Source organism: Corythoichthys intestinalis, chromosome 10 (genome assembly GCF_030265065.1).
Source record: "Corythoichthys intestinalis isolate RoL2023-P3 chromosome 10, ASM3026506v1, whole genome shotgun sequence".
NCBI classification, from domain to species: Eukaryota; Metazoa; Chordata; class Actinopteri; order Syngnathiformes; family Syngnathidae; genus Corythoichthys; species Corythoichthys intestinalis.
In genome coordinates, this window is record NC_080404.1 from 45,269,852 (window position 1) to 45,295,116 (window position 25,265).

Genomic DNA, 25,265 nt, shown 5'->3' on the forward strand with positions numbered 1-25,265 from the left:
ACCAGTTTTTCTATTGAGTATTTTATACTGGACTAATGATAAGAACCGAAAAAGCAAATATTTAAAGTCCAACCCGTTTTTCAGAACTTTTTCAAAAATTTAACTTAAGTTAAGATTCTCATTCATCCACATGACATCATTGTTGCCCTGCAGCCAGGCATGGCTTACTTCCTAGATTTACCATTTTGTGCTTCCAACCAGACTTTTGTTTTGTTTTCAAGTAACTTTTGTGTTTGTCCATTGTTTATCTCTTTGTGGTTGACTTCCTGTCTCCTCTCCATCCTCCTCTCCCATTGGATGGCATGTTGTGCTGTGATGCCTCTAGTGATCTTCAGCCTTCTCTGGAAAGGGTTAGGAGTGCTAGCACCAACTGTCTGACTCCAGATAATCATGTCCCCTCACCTGAGTTGGAAAGGTACCATGCTTTGTATCCACCGCCCTCCTTTAGTGCTGCTCGAGTCTTTAGTATTGCTCTCTTGCACTTATCCGCAATTAACTCATTGGCTGCCATTGACAGCAATGTACGTCCAATCAACTTGAAGTGGGAAGGGTGGCAGCAAATGAACGTCCATTCAAATTAATTGGAAGTCTACTAGTAATTAACTCATTTAAAGAGTTTTAATTGAATTTTAAGAGCCTCTTGGTTGGACGTCTATCATCGTCAATGGCACTAAGAGAGTTAAACAAAAAAAAAAAAAAAGTTTTGCTTCACCCTCACAACACCCCCTTCTTTAAAATAATTTAGATGATTTCGTTAAATAACTAAGAGTTACACTTGGAAATGGTGAGAGTCTATAGACAAGTTTCCTGAACGAAATATGGGCGGCGCCATCTTGGCCAAGATCTGCCTCGAACTTCCGGTTAAGAAAAAACCTCATGAGTTGCAGCTGAAGTTAGCAGTGTGTTGACGAAGTTCAAACTACGAAATCAATCCAGAGGAACCCAAAAATGGATTCAGAGCGACGTAGATGAGACGTAGATTAGATTGTATAATTGTTCTTATCACTTCTATGCTCATTTGTTGACAAAATTATTACAACCTGTCAGCCTGTGTTGACGTGAGGTAGAGATTGGTACACCAGCCATTTGAGTGACCAAAATGAGGTGAAATTACAAATTATATTAGATTTGCTGAATGCAGACGGGCTGACACGGATTTTGTTGTTACAAGGAAATACTACAAGGTATGTACATTTTTTTTATTGCAGACATTGATCGCAATAAAACATTTGGACAACATGATTCCATTTGTTGTTTTATTTAAAACGATTGGTGCATCTGCAAAACAGGTTAATAAATCACAATTTATAAAATTATTAGATAAAAATAAAATATGAGAATGTGATATCAGTCAGCAGAGCTCTGGAGCGGCTTGAGACCCTTGCCAAACTTTGACCCGGCATTATGCAGACCAGCGGCGGCATCCAGACGGGCTTTAGCCTTCTGTCCTCGGTAATTCTAGCTCCAATAGCGTATCTTAAAGTTGCTGCAGTTAAAAAGCTCGTTGTTGGATCTCGGGATCGATCTGACGGTCCGCCGCGAGGCGAGCCACCGTCTCCAGCCCCAGCCTCTCGGGCGCCCATGGGGAGAACACACGTAGTCTCTATATTTTGCCACTCCTGTGATTCCATATCCTTCACTATAAAAAGTGTAATTTGTTTGCTTGGTGAGACTGAATCGTGCAGCTAGCTTCTATTATCACAAACAACATAATCTTCGTGTCAAGTATCCGTAGCGATAACTCAGAATATGTCATGTTTACATCATACCCGTGTGTAAGTGTCTCTATCTGCAGTATAAAATTATGATGAAAAATGGATGCTTGTGGAATGCTTGTGGAGTTTTAAAGCAGTCAAATGGAAACATTTCTAAAACTGATATAAAAAGAGATGTAAATGCAATAGCATTTGAAAAAAAAAAAAAAAAAAGGAAGAATGGCTAAGCACTAATGTACAGCTTGTTCTGAGAGCATAATGGCATATCCTTGTCTCTGCTGCCCTCAGGTGGCGTAAAATGAAAAGTTTTTTTTTTTTTTTTTAATTAATGAAGTATATTTATACATCCTTGCGAGCAACAAGGATTTGTACCAAGAGTGTAGGTTTGAGACTGGGTTAACGGGAGTCAGGGCTTCATTTTTCACAAATATGAGCCTAATTATTAATTGATAGGCTAAATGATCAATGCAAAATAAATCTCAATTGAATTATACTAACTTTCCTGTGTATTGGTTCAAACCTTTGTTTTGAAAACCTACGACAAATTTTTGATAACTTCCACGATAAATGTCTGGATTCTATTAGCAAATTCAAATTGTAACATTTGAACATAACTCAAATGATATCAACATACACAATAAATACAAACTTGTTAATAATATCATAACTATCCAGGAATGCAAAAAAAACAAAAAACATATGTCTTTAGACCACTCTACATTTGTCGAAATAAATAAATAAATAAATATAACTGAACAAACTTCTTGGGGTATAGAAAAATTAAAAAATGGAGCCTTTCTTCAGGTAAAACACTACTGCTTTTATCCACAAGCACAGCCAAATTCAACAAAAAAATGAAAACTTTATACCTCGATTATGATTAATGTATATGATTATCTGGAAAAAAATGTCTATATAGGCTGCAAGTAAAATATTTTTGACTAAAATAATGTAGAAAATAAATCAAGACATTTTAGATAAAATCAATACAAGTACCGTATTTTTTGGACTATAAGTCACACCAGCCAAAAAATGTGCACTGAAAAGGAAAAAAACATATTGAGTCGCACCGGACTGTATGTCGCATTTTTTGGGGAAATTTATTTGATAGGATCCAGCACCGAGAACAGACGTCATCTTGAAAGGCAATTTAAAATAAAAAATACAATAGAGAACAACAGGTTGAATACGTGTACGGTATGCTAACATTACATGACACATATTTATTTATTTATTGTCATCATCATCGGTATCATTGACAGTTGCAAAATGTGATATGATTAGCCCGAAGAAAGAAAGAACCGAAGAAAGACAAGGGCTGACGGGAGAAGCATATACTCATCAAGACCCGTCCCCCTGCAGCCAAGGACGCACAATCAAACATGGTAGAGCTGCATACATTACATTACATGAGCTTTTTTTTTTTTTTTTCTCACATGAATTTTCTTCTAAAAAATTATTGATTTGCTACAGCACTTAGGCAATGTTGTCAATCAGTAAACAACATACACATACAAACACAAACAACAAACTGAGAACGTGCCTGGCATGTTAATGTAACATCGCTATTAAGAGTTATTCAGATAACTTCAGCATAAAGAACATGCAAACAAGCTACAATGTGTTAAGAATTTCACACACAAGTCGCTCCAGAGTATTGGATGCACCCTCTGCCAAACGATTAAAAAACTGTGACTTATAGTCCGAAAAATACGGTACAAATAAATACAAATACAATTTATATACAAGTCATCAGCCAATCGCACGTGTGTTTGAGGGAAAAAATGGACCGTCACATTCAGCAAGTGAAAAGGGGTAAATGCATGTCTGAACATCATGAAAATAATTCACTTAATAATGGTATGGTCAATTCTATCCTTACAAAGCATATGGTAAGACAATCTAAATGATCTATATAACTGAACTCCTTATATAATGCAAATAAGGTTGCTTAAAAGTTGGTGGGGACAATCTGAACATCCTGAAAAGTTGGTAGTGTTATGTCCCTACCGTCCCAATACAAACCTATGTCCTTGATTTGTACAATCTTAAACATAGTGTTAAATTCCTGTCTCTTACAATCTACCAACATAATGTACTGTATCTTATATTGGGTTTGGTGGTTGTATTCAGTACCTACGATATTTACATTACACTTTAAAACATCAGCGCGAGTTTTAAGAGCGTTGGATTTTTTGATGTACATATGTAAACCATTCACCTTAAATGTTAAGCATTGTTTTCAATTAAAAACATTAAACACGGTTTTATCTGTATCCTTTTGTCATTTTTAAGTGCTAATTGTATGGCAAAATTACGTTATTTGGCGCGATGAAATTAAAATTAGACCAGCAAATATTAGTAAAAACTATCGTCCAGTTTTTTCAGTGAAGTTATTTTTGTCCCCTGTGTACGTCATAGAAAATCAATGTCCCATTCCCTGCCCCGGAGACGTCCTCCCAGCCCCAGGATTTTTATCCAGCATGCTTCCCCAGAAGATGACAGGTATCCTGTTGTGGAAACGTGGCCTCTGTTTTTTACTCTCTTGAGCTTGACACCACTGAGTACCAATTTAAAACCAATTGATCCCCTATAGACCCTACTCACCTACGTCACAAAATGACGTGTCACTGTATCCGGCCGCCATATTGTCCGTATTTTTTAGACCTATTCTCATTGTTTTCAATTAATCGTGCAAGTTATACAGCAATTCATGGAAGCCCCAGTGTTATCTGACACCGTAAACTCATTGGATGCGTTGCATAAAAGGCGTTATGTGGAAAAGCTTCAGTTTATCCATTTGCCAGATCCATATTTGATGCCTAAATCGATGTTTTTCGACCCGCTGTCTTCGCCGTCTTCGCCTGACCCTGATATTTACAACTATCTTGTCCACACAAAATCAGCCTATTCTCACGAAAGTTTGAAAAACTTTAAGAGCTTGGAGGCTTATAAATGCTACGTTGCTGGTTGAGTGAAACAGGTCCTCGTACACGAAAATTCGGCAGGAATCTTGTGCTCGGGAAGGTGAGTTACGAAATTTTCAATTCAAAATCTTTTGTTCTTGCTAACATCCACTGTCAAGTCTAATGTATTTCATGTCGTTTGTCAATGGAGCTAGGGCTTTTAATGTTTATATGGTTTAGCGAAAGCACTCTCACTACATACAGTGCCTTGCAAAAGTATTCGGCCCCCTTGAACCTTGCAACCTTTCGCCACATTTCAGGCTTCAAACATAAAGATATAAAATTTTAATTTTTTGTCAAGAATCAACAACAAGTGGGACACAATCGTGAAGTGGAACAAAATTTATTGGATAATTTAAACTTTTTTAACAAATAAAAAACTGAAAAGTGGGGTGTGCAATATTATTCGGCCCCCTTGCGTTAATACTTTGTAGCGCCACCTTTTGCTCCAATTACAGCTGCAAGTCGCTTGGGGTATGCTTCTATCAGTTTTGCACATCGAGAGACTGACATTCTTGCCCATTCTTCCTTGCAAAACAGCTCGAGCTCAGTGAGGTTGGATGGAGAGTGTTTGTGAACAGCAGTCTTCAGCTCTTTCCACAGATTCTCGATTGGATTCAGGTCTGGACTTTGACTTGGCCATTCTAACACCTGGATATGTTTATTTTTTAGCCATTCCATTGTAGATTTGGCTTTATGTTTTGGATCATTGTCCTGTTGGAAGATAAATCTCCGTCCCAGTCTCAGGTCTTGTGCAGATACCAACAGGTTTTCTTCCAGAATGTTCCTGTATTTGGCTGCATCCATCTTCCCGTCAATTTTAACCATCTTCCCTGTCCCTGCTGAAGAAAAGCAGGCCCAAACCATGATGCTGCCACCACCATTTTTGACAGTGGGGATGGTGTGTTCAGGGTGATGAGCTGTGTTGCTTTTACGCCAAACATATCGTTTTGTATTGTGGCCAAAAAGTTCAATTTTGGTTTCATCTGACCAGAGCACCTTCTTCCACATGTTTGGTGTGTCTCCCAGGTGGCTTGTGGCAAACTTTAAACGAGACTTTTTATGGATATCTTTGAGAAATGGCTTTCTTCTTGCCACTCTTCCATAAAGGCCAGATTTGTGCAGTGTACGACTGATTGTTGTCCTATGGACAGACTCTCCCACCTCAGCTGTAGATCTCTGCAGTTCATCCAGAGTGATCATGGGCCTCTTGGCTGCATCTCTGATCAGTTTTCTCCTTGTTTGAGAAGAACGTTTGGAAGGACGGCCGGGTCTTGGTAGATTTGCAGTGGTCTGATGCTCCTTCCATTTCAATATGATGGCTTGCACAGTGCTCCTTGAGATGTTTAAAGCTTGGGAAATCTGTTTTTATCCAAATCCGGCTTTAAACTTCTCCACAACAGTATCTCGGACCTGCCTGGTGTGTTCCTTGGTTTTCATAATGCTCTCTGCACTTTAAACAGAACCCTGAGACTATCACAGAGCAGGTGCATTTATACGGAGACTTGATTACACACATTTGGATTCTATTTATCATCATCGGTCATTTAGGACAACATTGGATCATTCAGAGATCCTCACTGAACTTCTGGACTGAGTTTGCTGCACTGAAAGTAAAGGGGCCGAATAATATTGCACACCCCACTTTTCAGTTTTTTATTTGTTAAAAAAGTTTAAATTATCCAATAAATGTTGTTCCACTTCACGATTGTGTCCCACTTGTTGTTGATTCTTGACAAAAAAATTAAATTTCATATCTTTATGTTTGAAGCCTGAAATGTGGTGAAAGGTTGCAAGATTCAAGGGGGCCGAATACTTTTGCAAGGCACTGTACATATATAATATGTAATAAATGTGAAGTGCGATAGCACTACTCCAGATTGTCCCTAGTTGAATTCATTTTTTGGCTTTTGACCTCAATAGTGAAATTGTAAATTAATTGTATTATCCCCTTATAATGATATATTTTCAGGTAGTTCATTCACAACGTCTGAGTGTATGTTGTCGGCGATTAGCCTAGCAATGATCTTAATTGTGGTTGTCAGCCCAAAACCCTCTAAATATATATTAAATGCATCTTACCAGATATAAAATGACTCCTGCATAATCTGTGGTAGTCGTTTGGAGCCTAGTTTTCTCGTCGAATTGCAGCAGTCAATCTCGCTCTCCTCTCCGGGTCTCTCGGAATACGGTAAAACTTCAAGTCTCTCCGTCTATCTTCTCTGTTTTTGCAACCGACCGCCACACACGACTTCACCATTTTGATTATTAATGTGAACGAGCAGAAAAACACGCCATAATAAGAGGAATTTACGAAGCGCTAATGCATTAACATGACGAGTATACGGACAACATGGCGCGGGGGCGTGGCTGTGACGTCACGTGAGTAGGGTCTATTAATTTATAATTTATTTTTTTCACCCACCCTATTCTGCTCTTATCTCTCAAACTGCAATTTATGGGTTCAAGTGGGCTTTTTTTTTAGGACAAGCAGTTGTCAAACTGTACCTGTGTGTATGGATGTGCGTGTATTTGAACACATAGGATAAGATCACACTATTCTTTTGCTGGTTATCTCTTAGGTTAAATCTCTGGTACTCTGTGGTTAAGACTTTGGTACAGTGACTGTGGCATACAAAGTGGAACTTGTTAGAAATACCATGCCAGTATAAAGACAAGCTCTACACTGATTGTCACTCACATTGTGCAAAAGTCCTGCTTTTGTGTGTATTTCTGATCTTTTTTGCCAAGAGTGCTGGTCGTGGATTGCATTCCTGGATGTGGATATGATCATATTATACTATAAAATTTAACCTTGCTGAGTTTATGTTGTTTCCTCCCCTCACAAGCTTCAGTTAGTGATTTTTTGAATTGTGGTATAGCTTGGGCTGCTTTGGTGTGACATGTTGCTCAGTTGCATTTGCTTCTTGCATTGATACATATTTTTTGTGAAGTTGTTGGTGTTCTTGTCAGAATTGCATTTGCAGCTTCTATGTGCTCAACCTTATGTCCAAGACCTAGTCAACAGCTACAGTTTGGAGCTCTCAATGGCGTTAAGTTTTGATGTGTGAAGGCGTGTTATCCTCATGACGGTCACCGGTAAATTGAAGCCTATTCCAGCTGCCTGGACTGGTCAATTACATGAACACAGGCTTTTTTTTTTTCACTGCAATGGAAAAAAGCTCGCTGTATTTACCCCTTACCCCCAAACCAACGCACAATTATCTACTTTTTGATGTGTGTGTATTGTGTATGTACTGTATAATGTGGACATGCTTGTCTGTATCCTTCTTTCACATGGTGGCCGTACACTACTATTAATAATTCAAGGTGTGATTTCTCCAAAATCTTTAATTTTTACTTAATTTGCTGACCAATCTGCACTTGCTTCTCCTATGACTGATGTCTTTTTTGCCACCTCTTCCCTAAATATTTTTGTGATAAGTGATATATATATATATGGCGGAAAACACAGACAAGGCTGAAAAAGCAGGTTCTGCTCTTGCACCCCTCTTTAAAATAAACTGCTGTATTTTAAGCCAAAAGAACTGTTGTGTTTGATAGAACAATATACTGTATCTATATTCGGCCATAGCAGTTTCATGGCGCATTAAGCCCCTGAACTGTTTTTAGTTTGTCCGTTTTACCCTGGAGACCCCCGTTTACAGACACCACACAACCGCTTTTGTTTCAACCCAGCCATAAAAAGAAGGTAAGTAATTAGGGCCCGAGCACCCAAAAAAATTTGCACATACATGCAGCTTTGCATACATTTTGATAATTTTGCAACATTGCAAAAAAATGTCACAAAATGGCTCAGTGGCGCCCCCCTTGAATTTTTAAAAAAGGCCTCTCCATTTAGGGTTTTTCAACGTAGAGCGATGACATTTGGGGAGTCAATACATTGTTCAACACTGCTTCAAAAAGTTTTTTGTACCCATATTCCAAACCCAACAGGAAATCTGGTATTTTGGATTGAATGTTAAAAAACGTGCAATTGCTTGGCTCCTCCTCGAAACTGTCGAGTCTGTTCATGAGACATTTGAGATTTTAAGTTATCAAAATGGTGAGTTTTCATTCTCGGGTCTGACTTGGGCGGGGTACCAAAGTTAGGCGTTTTTTTTCGTTTTTTTTTTTGTTATCAGGCTAATTCAGTAAATGACTAATAACTTCCTGATACAAGGTGCAATCGTTTTCATGTCTGGCATTCATGTGAGGCACTCAAGCCTGAACACGACTGCATTTAAATAATACCCATTAGGCCTTGCGCCCCCTAGTGGGAACAGGAAACACCCTTTTTTATGAGAAAGGCTCCGCTTCCTCGGGAAAAACTATCAATTGACCTCAAACTTGCATCACGGGAGCCTTACGACGATACGTTGTGCAAAGGCCTGTTCAGTCCTGCTTGCAAGGCTAGTTATATTCATTATTCAAAATGTCTATCATTTTTAGCTTCGAATCATTAATTGATTGATTGATGACCTTTATAAAGTTATTCACTCGCATATTTTAAACTTTTAAACAAATTATGTCACAATGTCAAAAAATAGTGTCTATAAATAGGTCATGATATAAACCTCATAACTATCGCTTATTGCATTTTTTTTGTTAGTGTTGCATTTTCCCTGATATTTTAGATTTTAAAAAAATAAAGAAAATTGAGATTTCAATGATGCATCACATATGCATATATGACAATTTTAAAATTTGGCAAAATTGGGGGTCTCAGAGCAGAACTTCAAGTCACCTGAGTGTTTTCCGCCATATATGTGTTGCAGTAAAAATGTTTCACAGCACTTGTGAAAAAAAAAAAAAAAGATTCAATGTCATTTGTCACTGTGTTTTTCCTTCGGTCTCAGCTCTCAAATCTCTTCCTCTGTTTGTTCCCCTTTTTCCATGTAATTTAATAATAGGGGCCACCACCAAGATGGTGCACCTCTTTCCTCTTCAGTGACATCCTCTTCATCTCGCAAAGTCAGGCAGCTCCCACAACTTCCCCCCAAGAGCAACAGTGTAGAACAAGGTATACATGAACACATCTATACATGCCTTCTACCAAATAGTACATGGTCTAGTTTAGACCAGCAGAGACGAAATAAGAAATTACCAGTGATATCTTTTTAATCCTTGGAGTATTTCAAAAGACATCTGTTTAATTGTTTAAAACTCACAAAACATAGCAAAAATACAATCATAAAATCCATTTAATAGACAACTTGCAGAATGCGAGCTTTCCCTTTTGAAATCTAATTTTAGATTTATTTTGGTTTTCTGTCCAGCCCTGGTAGCAGAGGAACGCGTTCGTCAACTCCAAATGAGAGTTCATTCAAACCGGATGTCAGCTGCCAATAACTCCAGCCAGCAGGACCTGGATAGAGCCCTCAAGAACAAACGGGAGGTGGGTCTGCTGTTTTCTTTCACTGTGAGAGTTGCAGCTTTAAGTTAGTTGGCGAAAATTGTGTTCTTATAGATCTAAGGATACTGTATGACAGTGTCGTTGTGTGGTAAAATACGTGTAAAAAATCAGCAGTTTGAAAATTGATTGAGTGACTGATACAGAGAGAAAAACAGTGATCCCTCGCTATTTTGCACTTCAAACTTAGTGCCCTCAGTTCATTGTGGACTTTTTTTTCAAATAAAAAATGAATAAATAAATACAGATTAGCGGTCCTAATCAAATCACGTAGTCTCTGATTGACAGACGTTAAGGTTTGATCTTGCCAGATATGCTTGCAAGCCGAGACTTCAAAGCGCCACATGCGTCAGTCATCGTTTAACTTGTTAAACAGTTGCTGTGCCAACTCACTGTGTGTAAGTGAGCAGCTTGAGCAGATTTGAGTGGACTCACTCCATGAAGCATTCACCGTATTGGCCCGAATATAAGACGGTGTTTTTTGCATTGAAATAAGACTGAAAAAGTGGAGGTCGTCTTATATTCGCAGTCTAGACGTTATACCCATTCACGACACTAGATGGCACCAGATGTCATTGAAGCGATGTTCTGTCATGACAATTCTCAGCTACTCTCAAGTTTAACCAGTTTGCATTATTTTATTGTAATATTTGTCCTTATTCAGATTTGTTTCAAGACTTCAGTTACAGTTAGACTTCACTTTGATGGTTAATGCAGTTATTGCAATTTTTTTGTTTTATCACAATAGATTGGTTTATTTACATTTAAAAAATCAGAAGCAATTCATTTACGAATGTGATTGCACTTTGGTTTACATATTTAAATGTTAAGATATTAAGATTTGAATGAGGCAAAATAACATGATCTCTCAAATATGTTTTTACAATCATTTGTTTCAGATGTACTGTAATTATTTTCTGTATAAAAATTAATTTGGTGTTCAAAAAGTCTTTTTTCAAACTTGAGTCTTGAAAAAGAGGGGGTCGTCTTATAATCAGGGCCGTCTTATATTCGGCCAATACGGTAATAAAGAAGCATTTTTCTACTTTATTGTTGTTTAAAAATAATTCAGTGGGACAGTCACATGTATAAAACTGATCATAATTATTACATTTGAAGTGCATAAAAACCATTTATCAAAATATATATACACTGCTGGCCAAAAGTATTGGCACCCCTGCAATTCTGTCAAGTAATGCTCTGTTTCTCCCAGAAAAGGATTGCAATTACAAATGCTTTGGTAGTAATATCTTCAATTATTTTGCTTGCAATGAAAAAACACAAAACAGAATGGAAAAAACCCCACAAAACTCCAAAAATGGGCAGGACAAAAGCATTGCCACCCTCAGCCCAATACTTGGTAGCACAACCTTTAGATAAAAAAAACTGCGAACAACCGCTTCAGGTATCCATCAATGAGTTTCTTACAATGCTCTGCTGGAATTTTAGACCATTGTTCTTTGACCAACTACTCCAGGTCTCTGAGATATGAACAGGGCCTTCTCCAAACTGCCATTTTCAGATCTCTCCACAGGTGTTCTATGGGATTCAGGTCTGGACTCATTGCTGGCCACTTAAGCAGTCTCCATTGCTTCCTCTCAAACCATTTTCTAGTGCTTTTTGAAGTGTGTTTTGGGTCACTGTCATGCTGGAAGACCCATGACCTCTGAGGGAGACCCTGCTTTCTCACACTGGGCCTTTCATTATGCTGCAAAATTTATTGGTAGTCTTCAGACTTAGTAATTCCATGCAATGTCAATATCAAGCAGTCCAGTGCCAGAGGCAGTAAAGCAACCCCAAACAAAATCTCCGTCATGTATGACTGTGTGGACCGTGTTCTTTTCTTTGAAGGCCTCGTTTTTTTTTCTCTGTAAACTCTATGTTGATGCCTTTTCCAAAAAAGCTCTACTTTTGTCTCATATGACCAGAGAGCATTCTTCCAAAACGTTTTTGGCTTTCTCAGCTAACTCCAGCCTGGCTTTTTTATGTCTCTTAGGTCAGAAGTGGGGTCTTCATCGGTATCCTACCATAGAGTCCCTTTTCATTCAGATGCCGACAGATAGTGCGGGTTGGCACTGTTGTATCCTCGGACTGCAGGACAGCTTGAACTTGTTTGGATGTTAGTCAAGGTTCTTTATCCACCATCCGCACAATCTTTTGTTGAAATCAATTCGTCAGTTTTTCTTTTCCGTCCACATCTAGGGAGGTTAGCCACAGTGCCAAGGGCTTTAAGACTTATTGATGACACTGCACACAGTAAACACAGGAACATTCAAACATTCAGGTCTTTTGAGATGGACTTGTAGCCTTGAGATTGCCCTTGCTTCCTCACAATTTTGCTCTTCAAGTCCTCAGACATTTCTTTGGTCTTCTTTCTTTTCTCCATGCTGAATGTGGTACAATCAAGGACACAGGAGAGAGGTTGAGTCAATTTTAATCCATTTTAACTGGCTGCAAGTGTGATTTAATTATTGCCACTACCTGTTATGTGCCACAGGTAAGTAACAGGTGCTGTTAATTAGACAAATTAGAGAAGCATCACATGGTTTTTCAAAGGGTGCCAATACTTTTGTACGGCCCATTTTTTGAGTTTTGTGTAAAATGATCAGGATTTAATTGTTTTTCTATTCTCTTTTGTGTTTTTTTTTTCATTGCAAGCAACATAAATGAAGATATTACTACAAAAGCATTTGAAATTGCAATCATTTTCTGGGAGAAATTGAGCATTATCTGACTGAGTTGCAGGGGTGCCAATATGTTTGGCCATATACTGTATATGTATATATACAGTATATAAAATTTAATTCTTCTTCTTTCTTTTTCTTTTTTGTTGTTGTTAAATTATTAAATATTATTGTATTTCTTAAAAATATTTTTTTGTGTACATTATTTGATTTCTATTACAATAAAATGTTAATTGAAAGAAAATAATTATAACTAAAATTAATAAAAACAAAAATACACCCTGGCTATAACACTCAAACGCTAAAGTTTTTTTTTTTTTTTTAATTTCATAGGATTTGTAAATCATTTTCTGACATTGACAACGATAGATGTCCAATTCGTTTAAAAGAGAGGACTCGCTTTTAGTGATCGTCTTCGAGTGCCATTGAAAGGGTTAATATTGCCCTGCACGGTCACAAATTCTGACAGTTCACTAATTTTCCAAAAAGTGAGAATTGTGTCATTCATTAATGATTGAGCACACAGTGACAGCCATTCATCCTCACCCACACATATTCACACCTGAGGGTATTCAATGATGATGGAATGAATTTTACTCATGTGACCCACTACGGTATCATCATTTGTATGATGTATTTTTACCACAGCTCTTCAAGGACCACAGGACGAGTAGTGAGAATGCCTCACATAAGTCATCAGACAGTGATGTCAGTGACGTATCAGCCATCTCTCGAACCAGCAGTGCCTCCCGGATCAGTAGCACCAGCTACATGTCCATCCAGTCAGAGAGACCCAGAGGACGCTTCAGGTACATACATTATATAAAGCATCTTTTCAGGCATCTGTTGGACATCACTTTTATAATGCTTGCCTCTGTGGATAAATCAGTTTTTCAATTGTGTGATGTGATTGATTTTGTAAAAATCAATCAGTCGAGCCATGCGTGCGACGGGCCGCCACATGATGAAGAGCACCAGTGTGAGTGGCGAGATCTATGGCATGGAGCATGCAGATGGCAGCCAATCAGACACGGCCCTGGGGAGCTTGGGAAGTGGGATCAAAAAGCGGCGTTCAAGCCTCAGCCAACGCGTTGTCGCCATTCTGCCATCGAGGCGCAGTCGGAGTACCTCGCAACTTAGCCAGACAGGTCAGAGACCACCCAAAAACATCATGGGCCTCATTCACTAACTATTCCATACAAATAAATTTATGCTCAAGTCACGCATACAGTATTTGTTATTTATTTACAGCGGGGTAAATAAGAATTTAGTCCAACACCAATTGTTCAAGTTTTCCCTACTTGAAAAGATTAAAGAGGCCTGTAATTGTCAACATGGGTAAACCTCAACCATGAGATACAGAATGTGGGAAAAAAAAAAAAAAACAGAAAATTACATTGTTTGATTTTTAAAGGATTTATTTCGAAATTAGTGTGGAAAATAAGTATTTGGTCACCTACAAACAAGCAAGATTTCTGGCTGTCAAAGAGGTCTAACTTCTTCTAACGAGGTCTAATGAGGTTTAACGAGGCTCCACTTGTTACCCGTATCAATGGCACCTGTTTTAACTCATTATCGGTATAAAAGACACCTGTCCACAATCTCAGTCAGTAACACTCCAAACTCCACTATGGCCAAGACCAAAGAGCTGTCGAAGGAAACCAGAGACAAAATTGTAGACCTGCACCAGGCTGGGAAGACTGAATCAATAGGTAAAAAGCTTGGTATAATGAAATCAACTGTGGGAGCAATTATTAGAAAATGAAAGACATACAAGACCACTGATAATCTCCCTCGATCTGGGGCTCCATGCAAGATCTCACCCTGTGGCGTCAAAATGATAACAAGAACGGTGAGCAAAAATCCCAGAACCACACGGGGGGACCTAGTGAATGACCTACAGAGAGCTGGGACCACAGTAACAAAGGCTACTATCAGTAACACAATGCGCCGCCAGGGACTCAAATCCTGCACTGCCAGACGTGTCCCCCTGCTGAAGACAGTACACGTCCAGGCCCGTCTGCGGTCCGCTAGAGAGCATTTGGATGATCCAGAAGAGGACTGGGAGAATGGGTTATGGTCAGATGAAACCAAAATATAACTTTTTGGTAGAAACACAGGTTCTCATGTTTGGAGGAGAAAGAATACTGAATTGGATCCGAAGAACACCATAACCACTGTGAAGCATGGGGGTGGAAACATCATGCTTTGGGACTGTTTTTCTGCAAAGGGACCAGGACGACTGATCTGTGTAAAGGAAAGAATGAATGGGGCCATGTATCGAGAGATTTTGAGTGAAAATCTCCTTCAATCTGCAAGGGCATTGAAGATAAGACGTGGTTGGGTCTTTCAGCATGACAATGATCACAAACACACAGCCAGGGCAACAAAGGAGTGGCTTCGTAAGAAGCATTTCAAGGTCCTGGAGTGGCCTAGCCAGTCTCCAGATCTCAACCCCATAGAAAATCTGTGGAGGGAGTTGTAAATCTGTGTTGCCCAACGACAGTCCCAAAACATCACTGTTCTAGAGGGGATCTGCATGGAGGAATGGGCCAAAATACCAGCAACAGTGTGTGAAAAGCTTGTGAAGAGTTACAGAAAACGTTTGGCCTCCGTTATTGCCAACAAAGGGTGCATAACAAAGTATTGAGATGAACTTTTGGTATTGACCAAATACTTATTTTCCACCATGATTTGCAAATAAATTCTTTAAAAATCAAACAATGTGATTTTCTGGTTTTTTTTCCACATTCTGCCTGACATGGTTGAGGTTTACCCATGTTGACAATTACAGGCCTCTCTAACATTTTCAAGTGGGAGAACTTGCACAATTAGTGGTTGACTAAATACTTATTTGCCCCACTGTATGTTGTTTATTCTGTTTTTACATTTTTTCTGTGTTATACATTAGTCTTTTTCTCATTATGTTATTAGTGTTGCACTAATACGACTCTCGGTTTCAACACTGATACGTCACTAAAATTACGTAATTGGTAAGGAAGAATACTAAGAAAAAACATGTCGATGCTGTCAGTGTCCAATATGTACCTTATGACACTGGTCCCCAACCTTTTTTGCACCCTGGACCAATGTAATGTGGGCCTTTTTTTACAGACCAGCAATGTGTGTCAGAAAATGACAGTAAATATAAAATAACACGACGTAGCTGAAAACGTACATTAAGTGCAGGGAAAATGTAACTCACCATACGCTGAATAAACCTTTTTTAATAGCGGCCAATATCCTTGGACGCAGGCAGAATGAGTTCCTCTCCAAACATGAAAGGTTTCTTGGCTTTAACAATATGGTTTGCCACGAGGTATGATGCTCACAGTGCATTCACTTTTGTGACCTTGTTTACCACATATTATAAAAAGTGGGTAGTAACGCATTACTTGTACTCCATTACATTTACTTGAGTAACTATTTAAGAAAAATGAACTTCTTGAGTAGTTTTACTCAGCTATACTTTTTACTTTTACATGAGTTGATTTGTAAGGAAAAAACGCTACTCTTACTCTGCTATTTTGGGCTACACAAGAGTCGTTACATTTTTCCTCTTTATTCATATTATTCTTTGTCAGCTATGCCAAGCGTAGCTGTACCAATTTCACCAATGAGACGTCGCAACAATAATCACATGACTACCAATCAGACATAAGCTTGGCGTTCTATGTTCACGCCAGCCTGTTCAATCACGTGGTGCCTTAAAGCACCGTAAAAAATGAAGTATTTGACATAGAGCGTTGTCCTCAACATGACTCGATAGCGCAGATTTTAACCTCTCTTCCAGTTTTTATTTGGCACCGATTGACCACGGAAAAACGGAGATATGATCCTTTTCATTTCATAATAGCAATTATGAAGATAGTATTCACTATTCAAACTAGGATCTATTTTCTCCACCAGAGGGCACTCATGCTCTTTGGAAGAATAATGCTTCATTTATCTAACTTGTTTTCTCTCGGCGGATTTTTTACTTTTTTTGTAAGTAGTTATTCACAATGTTACTCATTACTTGAGTATTCTTTTCACCAAATACTTTTTTACTTGTACTTGAGTACATTTTTAAGACAAATAATTTTACATTTACTTGAGCAATATTATTTTGAAGTAATGCTACTCTTACTTGAGTAAAATTTTTGGGTACTCTACCCACCTCTGCATATTATGCAGAATGGACTTGATGCGGGCTCCTCTTCTGGCTCAGCAGGGGGCTTTTCACCGGAAAAAGCTGTCCAAAAACTTCGCCGCCCGCAGCACACAGCCGTCAGCAGCTAATGTTACTCTTTACATTGACTAACGCTGCTATACAGTGTATCACAAAAGTGAGTACACCCCTCACATTTCTGCAGATATTTTAATATATTTTTTCATGGGACAACACTGACAAAGTGACACTTTGACACAATGAAAAGTAGTCTGTGTGCAGCTTATATAATAGAGTTAATTTATTTTCCCCTTAAAATAACTCAAAATACAGCCATTAATATCTAAACCCCTGGCAACAAAAGTGAGTACACCGCATGGGAACTACATACATCCCTAAATGTCCAAATTGGGTACTGCTTGTCATTCTCCCTCCAAAATCTCATGTGACTCGTTACAGGAGTGCTGTCAGCATTGCTGCAGAGATTGAAGAGGTTGGGGGGTCGTTCCCACCACCATGCTTGACTGTAGGCATGACACACTTATCTTTGTACTCCTCACCTGGTCGCCGCCACACATGCTTGAGACCATCGGAACCAAACAAATTAATCTTCGTCTAATCAGACCATAGGACATTGTTCCAGTAATCCATGTGCTTTGTTGACATGTCTTCAGCAAACTGTTTGCGGGCTTTCTTGTGTACCGTCTTCAGAAGAGGCTTCCTCCTGGGGTGACAGCCATGCACACCAATTTGATGTAGAGTACGGCGTATGGTCTGAGCACTAACAGGCTGACCCCCAACCTTTTCAATCCCTGCAGCAATGCTGACAGCACTACTGTAACGAGTCACATGACATTTTGGAGGGAAAATGACAAGCAGTACTCAATTTGGACATTTAGGGATGTACGTAGTTCCCATGCGGTGTACTCACTTTTTTTGCCGGGTGTTTGGATATTAATGGCTATATTTTCAGTTATTTTGAGGGGAAAATAAAATTTATTCTTTTATACAGGCTGCACACATACTACTTTTCATTGTGTCAAAGTGTCATTTTGACAGTGTTGTCCAATGAAACGATATACTTAAATATCTGCAGAAATGCGGGGGTGCACTCACTTTTGTGATACACTGTAGGTGTGCAAACACCCCAGTAATGGCGGCCAACCGCTAGATGTCGACGTACAGAAATCACTACTCGAATTAGTCAATAGTGTAGACAGGCACATTGATGTGTCAAGAGGCACAGGCCAGATTGCGGTCGTTAAAAAATTATTTTTTCTCTCGGCCCGGTAGCAAATGTGCAACGGACCAGTACCTGTCCCCAGCCTGGTGGTTGAGGATCACTGCTTTATGAGATCTAATTTTCACTGGTCGCACTACTCGAGATGGCCGCTAGCTAGGGTTACACACTGCCATAAAAAAGCTCTTGTCGCCCTTCCCAAGATGAAGACAGATGTCCAAACGTGTGGCGTCCAATCATCCTTCTGCTGTGAATTTCAGTTAGTTTACCACAAGTGGACGTTCAATCCGTTTGAAGTGGAAGGGTGGCAACGAATGAACGTCTACTGTCATCACTGGCAGTCAATGAGTTAAAAAGTAAAAAATTGCTCTTCTCTGGCCAAGATGCATACTTTCACCAATTAGTTTGTCACTAGTAGACATCCAGTCCATTTGAAATGTGAGGGTGGCAGCGAATAAACAGTTTAGCAGTGTCTGATCGAACTGTGATTGCAATTACAGTGGGGCAAATAAGTATTTAGTCAACCACCAATTGTGCAAGTTCTCCTACTTGAAAAGATTACAGAGGCCTGTAATTGTCAACATGGGTAAACCTCAACCATGAGAGACAGAATATGGGGGGGGAAAAAAGAAAAAAAAAAAGGAAAATCACATTGTTTGATTTTTAAAGAATGTATTTCCAAATTAGAGTGGAAAATAAGTATTTGGTCACCTACAAACAGGTGAATGACTTACAGAGAGCTGGGACCACAGTAACAAAGGCTCCCATCAGTAACACAATTCGCCGCCAGGGACTCAAATCCTGCACTGCCAGACGTGTCCCCCCTGCTGAAGCCAGTACACGTCTAGGCCCGTCTGCGGTTCGCAAGAGAGCATTTGGATGATCCAGAAGAGGACTGGGAGAATGTGTTATGGTCAGATGAAACCAAAATAGAACTTTTTGGTAGAAACACAGGTTCTGGTGCTTGGAAGAGAAAGAATACTGAATTGCATCCGAAGAACACCATACCCACTGTGAAGCATGGGGGTGGAAACATCATGTTTTGGGGCTGTTTTTCTGCAAAGGGACCAGGATGACTGGTCCGTGTAAAGGAAAGAATGAATGGGGCCATGTATCGAGAGATTTTGAGTGAAAATCTCCTTCCATCAGCAAGGGCATTGAAGATGAGACGTGGCTGGGTCTTTCAGCATGGCAATGATCCCAAACACACAGCCAGGGCAACAAAGGAGTGGCTTCGTAAGAAACATTTCAAGGTCCTGGAGTGGCCTAGCCAGTCTCCAGATCTCAACCCCATAGAAAATCTGTGGAAGGAGTTGAAAGTCCGTGTTGCCCAACGACAGCCCCAAAACATCACTGTTCTAGAGGAAATCTGCATGGAGGAATGTGCCAAAATACCAGCAACAGTGTGTGAAAAGCTTGTGAAGAGTTACAAAAAATGTTTGGTCTCCGTTATTGCCAACAAATGGTACATAACAAAGTATTGAGATGAACTTTTGGTATTGACCAAATACTTATTTTCCACCATGATTTGCATATAAATCCTTTAAAAATCAAAAAATGTGATTTTCTGTTTTTTTCCCCACATTCTGTCCCTCATGGTTGAGGTTTACCCACGTTGACAATTATAGGCCTCTCTGATATTTTCAAGTGGGAGAACTTGCACAATTAGTGGTTGACTAAATACTTATTTGCCCCACTGTAATTAACAGTCGAATGAGTATGCAGTAATCAATAAATAGAAAAGAAATTGTCTATATATTTTTTTCTTTGGTAAATGTTGTATCGGTACATTACAGGCATCGGCCGATACCACACAGCCGGATGTGGGAATTGGTATTGGGTGCCAAAAAATGACATTGATGCAAGACTATTAATTATACACTCATTATATCATCATTTATGAGCCCTATTTTCAAAGACCCCACAGACAAAAAGTAACACGTTGACAAAAGTGTCTTCTTCACTGGATAGAACATACTGATGATGCATGTAGATTTGAAATAATTCTTCAATAGAGCACCTCAGTACTGGCCACTACATCTTCCCTTGCCAGTGATTGACTCTATTCTCTTGCATACATGCACTACATTTCATGTACCGTATCTGTTGTCTTTGTAATGTAAGACTATAAACATTGTAATACATTTATCTGTGTTTCCAGTGCTTTGGTTTTACTTGTTGTTCATTTGTTTTGTTATGTGTTATTTCAGAGGCGGCTGGTAAGGCGGTGGACAGACAGAAAGGTAAACAAATTAGAAAGACAGAGTAGAATGAAATAGATCAGTTACAAGAGTAAGGAAAAACAGATTCATAACTCACATTTTTGTCATTTGGTTTGTACACCATTTAGAGACACAGCATAAGAATTTTATCAAGCAGATGACTCAGCAATAATCATTAAAGTGATTAAAATTTAATACATATTATATATTTGGCACAGTTTTCCACACCAGAGGCCAGTACCCACAAAGCCTACCCGTCTTTTTTTTCGTGTCGGAGAATTGAACGAAATGCACAAAAGCGACAGAATATGTCTCCTTCAGCACCAGATTACATACATAACTCAGAAAGACAGAAATTGACCGCAGGAAAAATATTAAATGGAATTTAGCAATTTTGAATTTTGAAGTTTTGTCACTATTCCTTGCCCTTCCTGACCTCTGTCTTCAGCACGCTTCCTTACCTCATTCTCTTCATCATTATTGTGGCATTCCAATAATCTGGGAAGTCAGAAATGTCCTACCTCTGATAAAAAATGCACTAAAAGATTATATGAAGTAATTGTGGGCTGCTATGAAAATTCCAATTTCAATGAAAATTCCAATTTCTATAAGTTTATATATATACAGTATATATAGAAAATATCATGTTTTTGTTGATTGAAAAACTTAACAGCCCATGTGAGTGTCAAATGGGATATTTCTAACTTCCCAGAAGTCTTTAAATACGGTGCACTGTTGGTTTAGTTCATGAAAAAGCCAGTGAAATAAAGTTTGTTAGCAGCATTGGGCCTTTTCTTTCCAAATTGTTTCAGATCGTTTCAACCAGGGCTGTCAAACTCATTTTGGTTTGAGGACCATATTTATGGCAATTTGGTCTCATGAGGGCTGGACTCGTTTATTTCTGGCCCAATAAGTTAACCCACTGGCTGCCATTGACCGCGCTCGACATTCAGTCCATTTTGGCGAGGAGGGGGCGACATTCAAAATGGATTGGATGCCGAGCGCCGTCAAAGGCACTAGAAGATGAGCATTCACAGCCAGTTCTTCCATTAAAAGTGAATTGGATGACTATCGTTGTCAATGGCAGGTAGTGGTATGAAAAAGTATCTGAACCTTTTGGAATTTCTCACATTTCTGCATAAAATCACCATCATATGTGATCTGATCTTTGTCAAAATCACACAGATGAAAAAACAGTGTCTGCTTTAACTAAAACCACCCAAACATTTATAGGTTTTCATATTTTAATGAAGATATCATGCAAACAATAAAAGAAGGGTCGAAGTAAGTGATCCCTCTGTCAAGGGAGACTTAAAGAGCAATTGAAACCAATTTTTACCAAACAATTTGAGTCAGGTATGTGCCCAATCACTGATGAGTGGTTTAAAGCTGCCCTGCCCATTATAAAACACACACCTGGTAAGGCATGTCTTAATAAGAAGCATTGTCTTATGTGCATCGTGGCTCGGTCAAAAGAGCTGTCTGAATACCTGTGATCAAGGATTGTTGATTTGTATAAAGCTGGGAAAGGATACAAAACCATCTCTGAAAGTCTGGATGTTCATCAATCGCCTGTCAGAGAAGTTGTCTACAAATGTAGAGAGTTTAGCACTGTTGCTGCTCTCCCAAGGAGTGGCCGTCCACCAAAGATGACGCCAAGAGTTCAGCGCAGAATACCCAAAGAGGTAAAAAAGAACCTGAGAGTGTCTGCTAAAGACGTACAGAAATCACTGGTACGGTCCAATATTCCTGTGCACACATCAACTATATGTAAAACTGTGGCCAAGAACGGTGGTCATGGGAGGACTTCACGGAGAAGGCCACTGTTGTCTAAAAAAAAACATTGTTGCTCATTTAATGTTCGTAAAAAAAGGCACTTGGACACTCCACAGAAGTTTTGGTAAAATATTTTGTGGACTGATGAAACCAAAGTTGAATTGTTTTTGTTTGCACAAAATATTAACTGTGATGGTTGACTTACTTATTTTCCCCCCTTCTGTCATTGTTTGCATACTATCCTCATTAAAATATGAAAACCTAGAACTTTTTGGGTGGTTTTAGTTAAAGCTGACACTGTTTTTCATCTGTGTGATTCTGAAAAAGATCAGATCACATTTAATGGTGATTTTATGCAAATATGTGAGAAATTCCAAACAGTTCAGATACTTTTTCATACCACTGTAATTAGTTCATTTTGCGTCACCATTTCATTTTAACCCTACTTAAGGGTCACTTCCTGTTGATTTGGAGTCACTTTCTGTTGGTCGCTAGACGTCCTATCCATTTTGACTGGGTGGAGGATCGAATGAACGAATGTAACGGCAGACACGAAAGTCAGCCAAGCATGCACTGGATCACCCAAATCTACAGTTTTACGACGCCAATGTCCAGCTCAAAGTATGTGATTTTGTATGTACTGTATGAATGAACTACAATGTGCAGGAAATACCCACGGGCCAGATTGGACCCGCTTGTGGGCCGCTTTCTGCCCATGGGCCGTACATTTCTACAGTTCAACAGATGGCTTTTAGAAAGGGCTGAACCAATCATCTTCGATGCACTGCACGGTTGACTGCATGTTTTAAATTTATCTTGAAGTACATAGTGACCTCATCACCAAAAATATTACATTTCAAAGTGACAAGGTGTCCACATTGGTAAATATATACAGTTTTATTCACCATGGAGGAACCTGTTGTTATCAAGCTTGTTGAACGTATCATCCATTGACATCCATATTGTAAAAAGCAAAAAGTATTCATGTGAAAATGACTGATTCCTTAACATTAGTATAGAGACGACACATTACTCACTAGAAACACACATGTAAAAGTAATGAAAACGAAACACAATTTTCTTGTGTGCTGCAGAGACGTCGGCAGGTAAGAAGGTGTCTAAGGCTGGCAGCAGCAGTATCCAAAGGAGTGTCGAGACTGGCATGGCAGTGGAGTACCCAAGAGGAGGGTCAGCCATGAACCGTCAGGCCAGTAGAGAATCCACTGATGGGAGCATGAACAGCTACAGCTCTGAGGGAAAGTAAGTATAGTACAGTTGTGAAACAATGTATCTGAACCCTGTAGAATCATTTGCTCGGGAAGTGGGGTGCTGAGGGTGCTGCACCACCCTCTGGTGTTGGGGTGAAAAAATATTTAGTTAGATATTAGTTTTTTTTTCTTCTGTTGTTAAAAATGAAGGCTAATCAAAATTATCGCGTTAACAGGCGGTAATTATTTTTTAAAAATTAATCACGTTAAAATATTTGACGCATTTAACGCACATGCCCCGCTCAAACAGATTAAAATGACAGCAAAGTGTCATTTCCACTTGTTACTTGTGTTTTTTGTTTTTTTGTTGTCCTCAGCTGGCGCTTGGGTGCGACTGATTTTATGGGATTTAGCACCATAATTATTATTGACATCAACAATGGCGAACTACTAGTTTATTTTTTGATTGAAATTTTTTACAAATTTTATTAAAACGAAAACATTAAGAGGGGTTTTAATATAAAATTTCTATAACTTGTACTAATATTTATCTTTTAAGAACTACAAGTCTTTCTATCCATGGATCGCTTTAACAGAATGTTAATAATGTTAATGCCATCTTGTTGATTTATTGTTATAATAAACAAATACAGTACTCATGTACCGTATGTTGAATGTATATGTCCGTATTGTCTTATCTTTCCATTCCTACACTATGGCATATTTTATAGATGGTTTGAATTGCGATTAATTACGATTAATTAATTTTTAAGCTGTGATTAACTCGATTAAAAATTTTAATCGTTTGACAGCCGTATTAAAAATAAATAAATAAAACATTGAAACAATAGCATATTTTTAAAATTAAATAGATGTTTTTTGCTTGCTACCAGGTCACATTGAATAAGGCACTGTTGCAACGTAAAAGTAAACTTGACAGAGGAGGTGTTGACATGGGACAAAAACAAATTAGTGATTTTTTCTTCTTTCTTCTACAAAAAGAGCAAAATTTTCTAAAAATCAATTTGATTTCGAAAATGGTACTTTGGTGTCTTCAAATAGGTAACACATGCTTGAATTGTAGCCACATTATTGTTTGTTGTTGCTGTTGAGCTGCTGCCGCTGTGCATAGCGCTGTTGGATATTCGTGTGCAATTCATTTTTGGCTGGGAACAACTAAAAAAGATCCTCAGCACCCCCTGCTGTGAGTGACTTCCAGCAGCGCCCCTGTGTAGAATTGCATTGATTTATCACAGAATGTTGTCTGACTGTCATCTTAATCATTAACTATTGACAGACAATTTCCTAAACATTGCAATTAAGGTCTGATCATCTTCACTCAAATGAAGCATTGAATCTTAACTCATTAATTGCCATTTAAATGAGTTTGTCGCTAGTAAACGTCCAATTTATTTGAACTGAGAGGCTGTTAGCGAATGCACAAAAGGATTGGACGTCTACAAGTGATAAAACTTAGAGTCACAGTGAAAGTGTCTGAGGTGAAAGGTTATTCATACATACAGTCATGTAAAAAAATTAGGACACCACATTAAATATTCAGTTCTATATTATGAAATATTCACATATCAATGTCTGATCTTGGTTTTCTTTATCTCTGGAAAAAAGTGATTTGATTGCAGGTAAACAACAAAAATTAACAGTGTTTTACTCATTGAACCAAATATTTCAACAAAAAGTCATATTCTGAGGAAAAAGTGAGGACACCCTACCACCTAATAGCTAGTGTTACCCCCTTTGATTGAAATAACTTCAGTGAGATGCTTTTTGTAGCCATCTACCAGTCTTTGACAGTCTGAAGAAAGTTTGCCCTACTCCTCAACACAGAATACTTTCATATCTGAGATGTTTCAGGGGTTTCTTGCATGTGCAG

At 38.7% G+C, this 25,265-nt stretch overlaps 1 protein-coding gene across 23 annotated transcripts in view; it reads left to right on the forward strand.

The window, feature by feature from the left end:
- LOC130922780 (regulating synaptic membrane exocytosis protein 1-like) overlaps positions 1-25,265 on the forward strand; it is a 102,897-nt gene that overhangs the window by 65,746 nt on the left and 11,886 nt on the right. For 11 of the 23 annotated variants that reach the window (XM_057847800.1, XM_057847803.1, XM_057847798.1 and 8 more), the window contains 8 exons: positions 326-415; positions 4,137-4,220; positions 9,595-9,704; positions 9,961-10,079; positions 13,427-13,587; positions 13,712-13,926; positions 20,379-20,411; positions 23,261-23,426. In XM_057847800.1, the coding sequence (XP_057703783.1) occupies positions 326-415; positions 4,137-4,220; positions 9,595-9,704; positions 9,961-10,079; positions 13,427-13,587; positions 13,712-13,926; positions 20,379-20,411; positions 23,261-23,426 (978 nt within the window). The remainder of the gene's footprint in view (positions 1-325; positions 416-4,136; positions 4,221-9,594; positions 9,705-9,960; positions 10,080-13,426; positions 13,588-13,711; positions 13,927-20,378; positions 20,412-23,260; positions 23,427-25,265) is intronic. The other 12 variants (XM_057847804.1, XM_057847816.1, XM_057847817.1 and 9 more) reach the window with 5 other exon arrangements.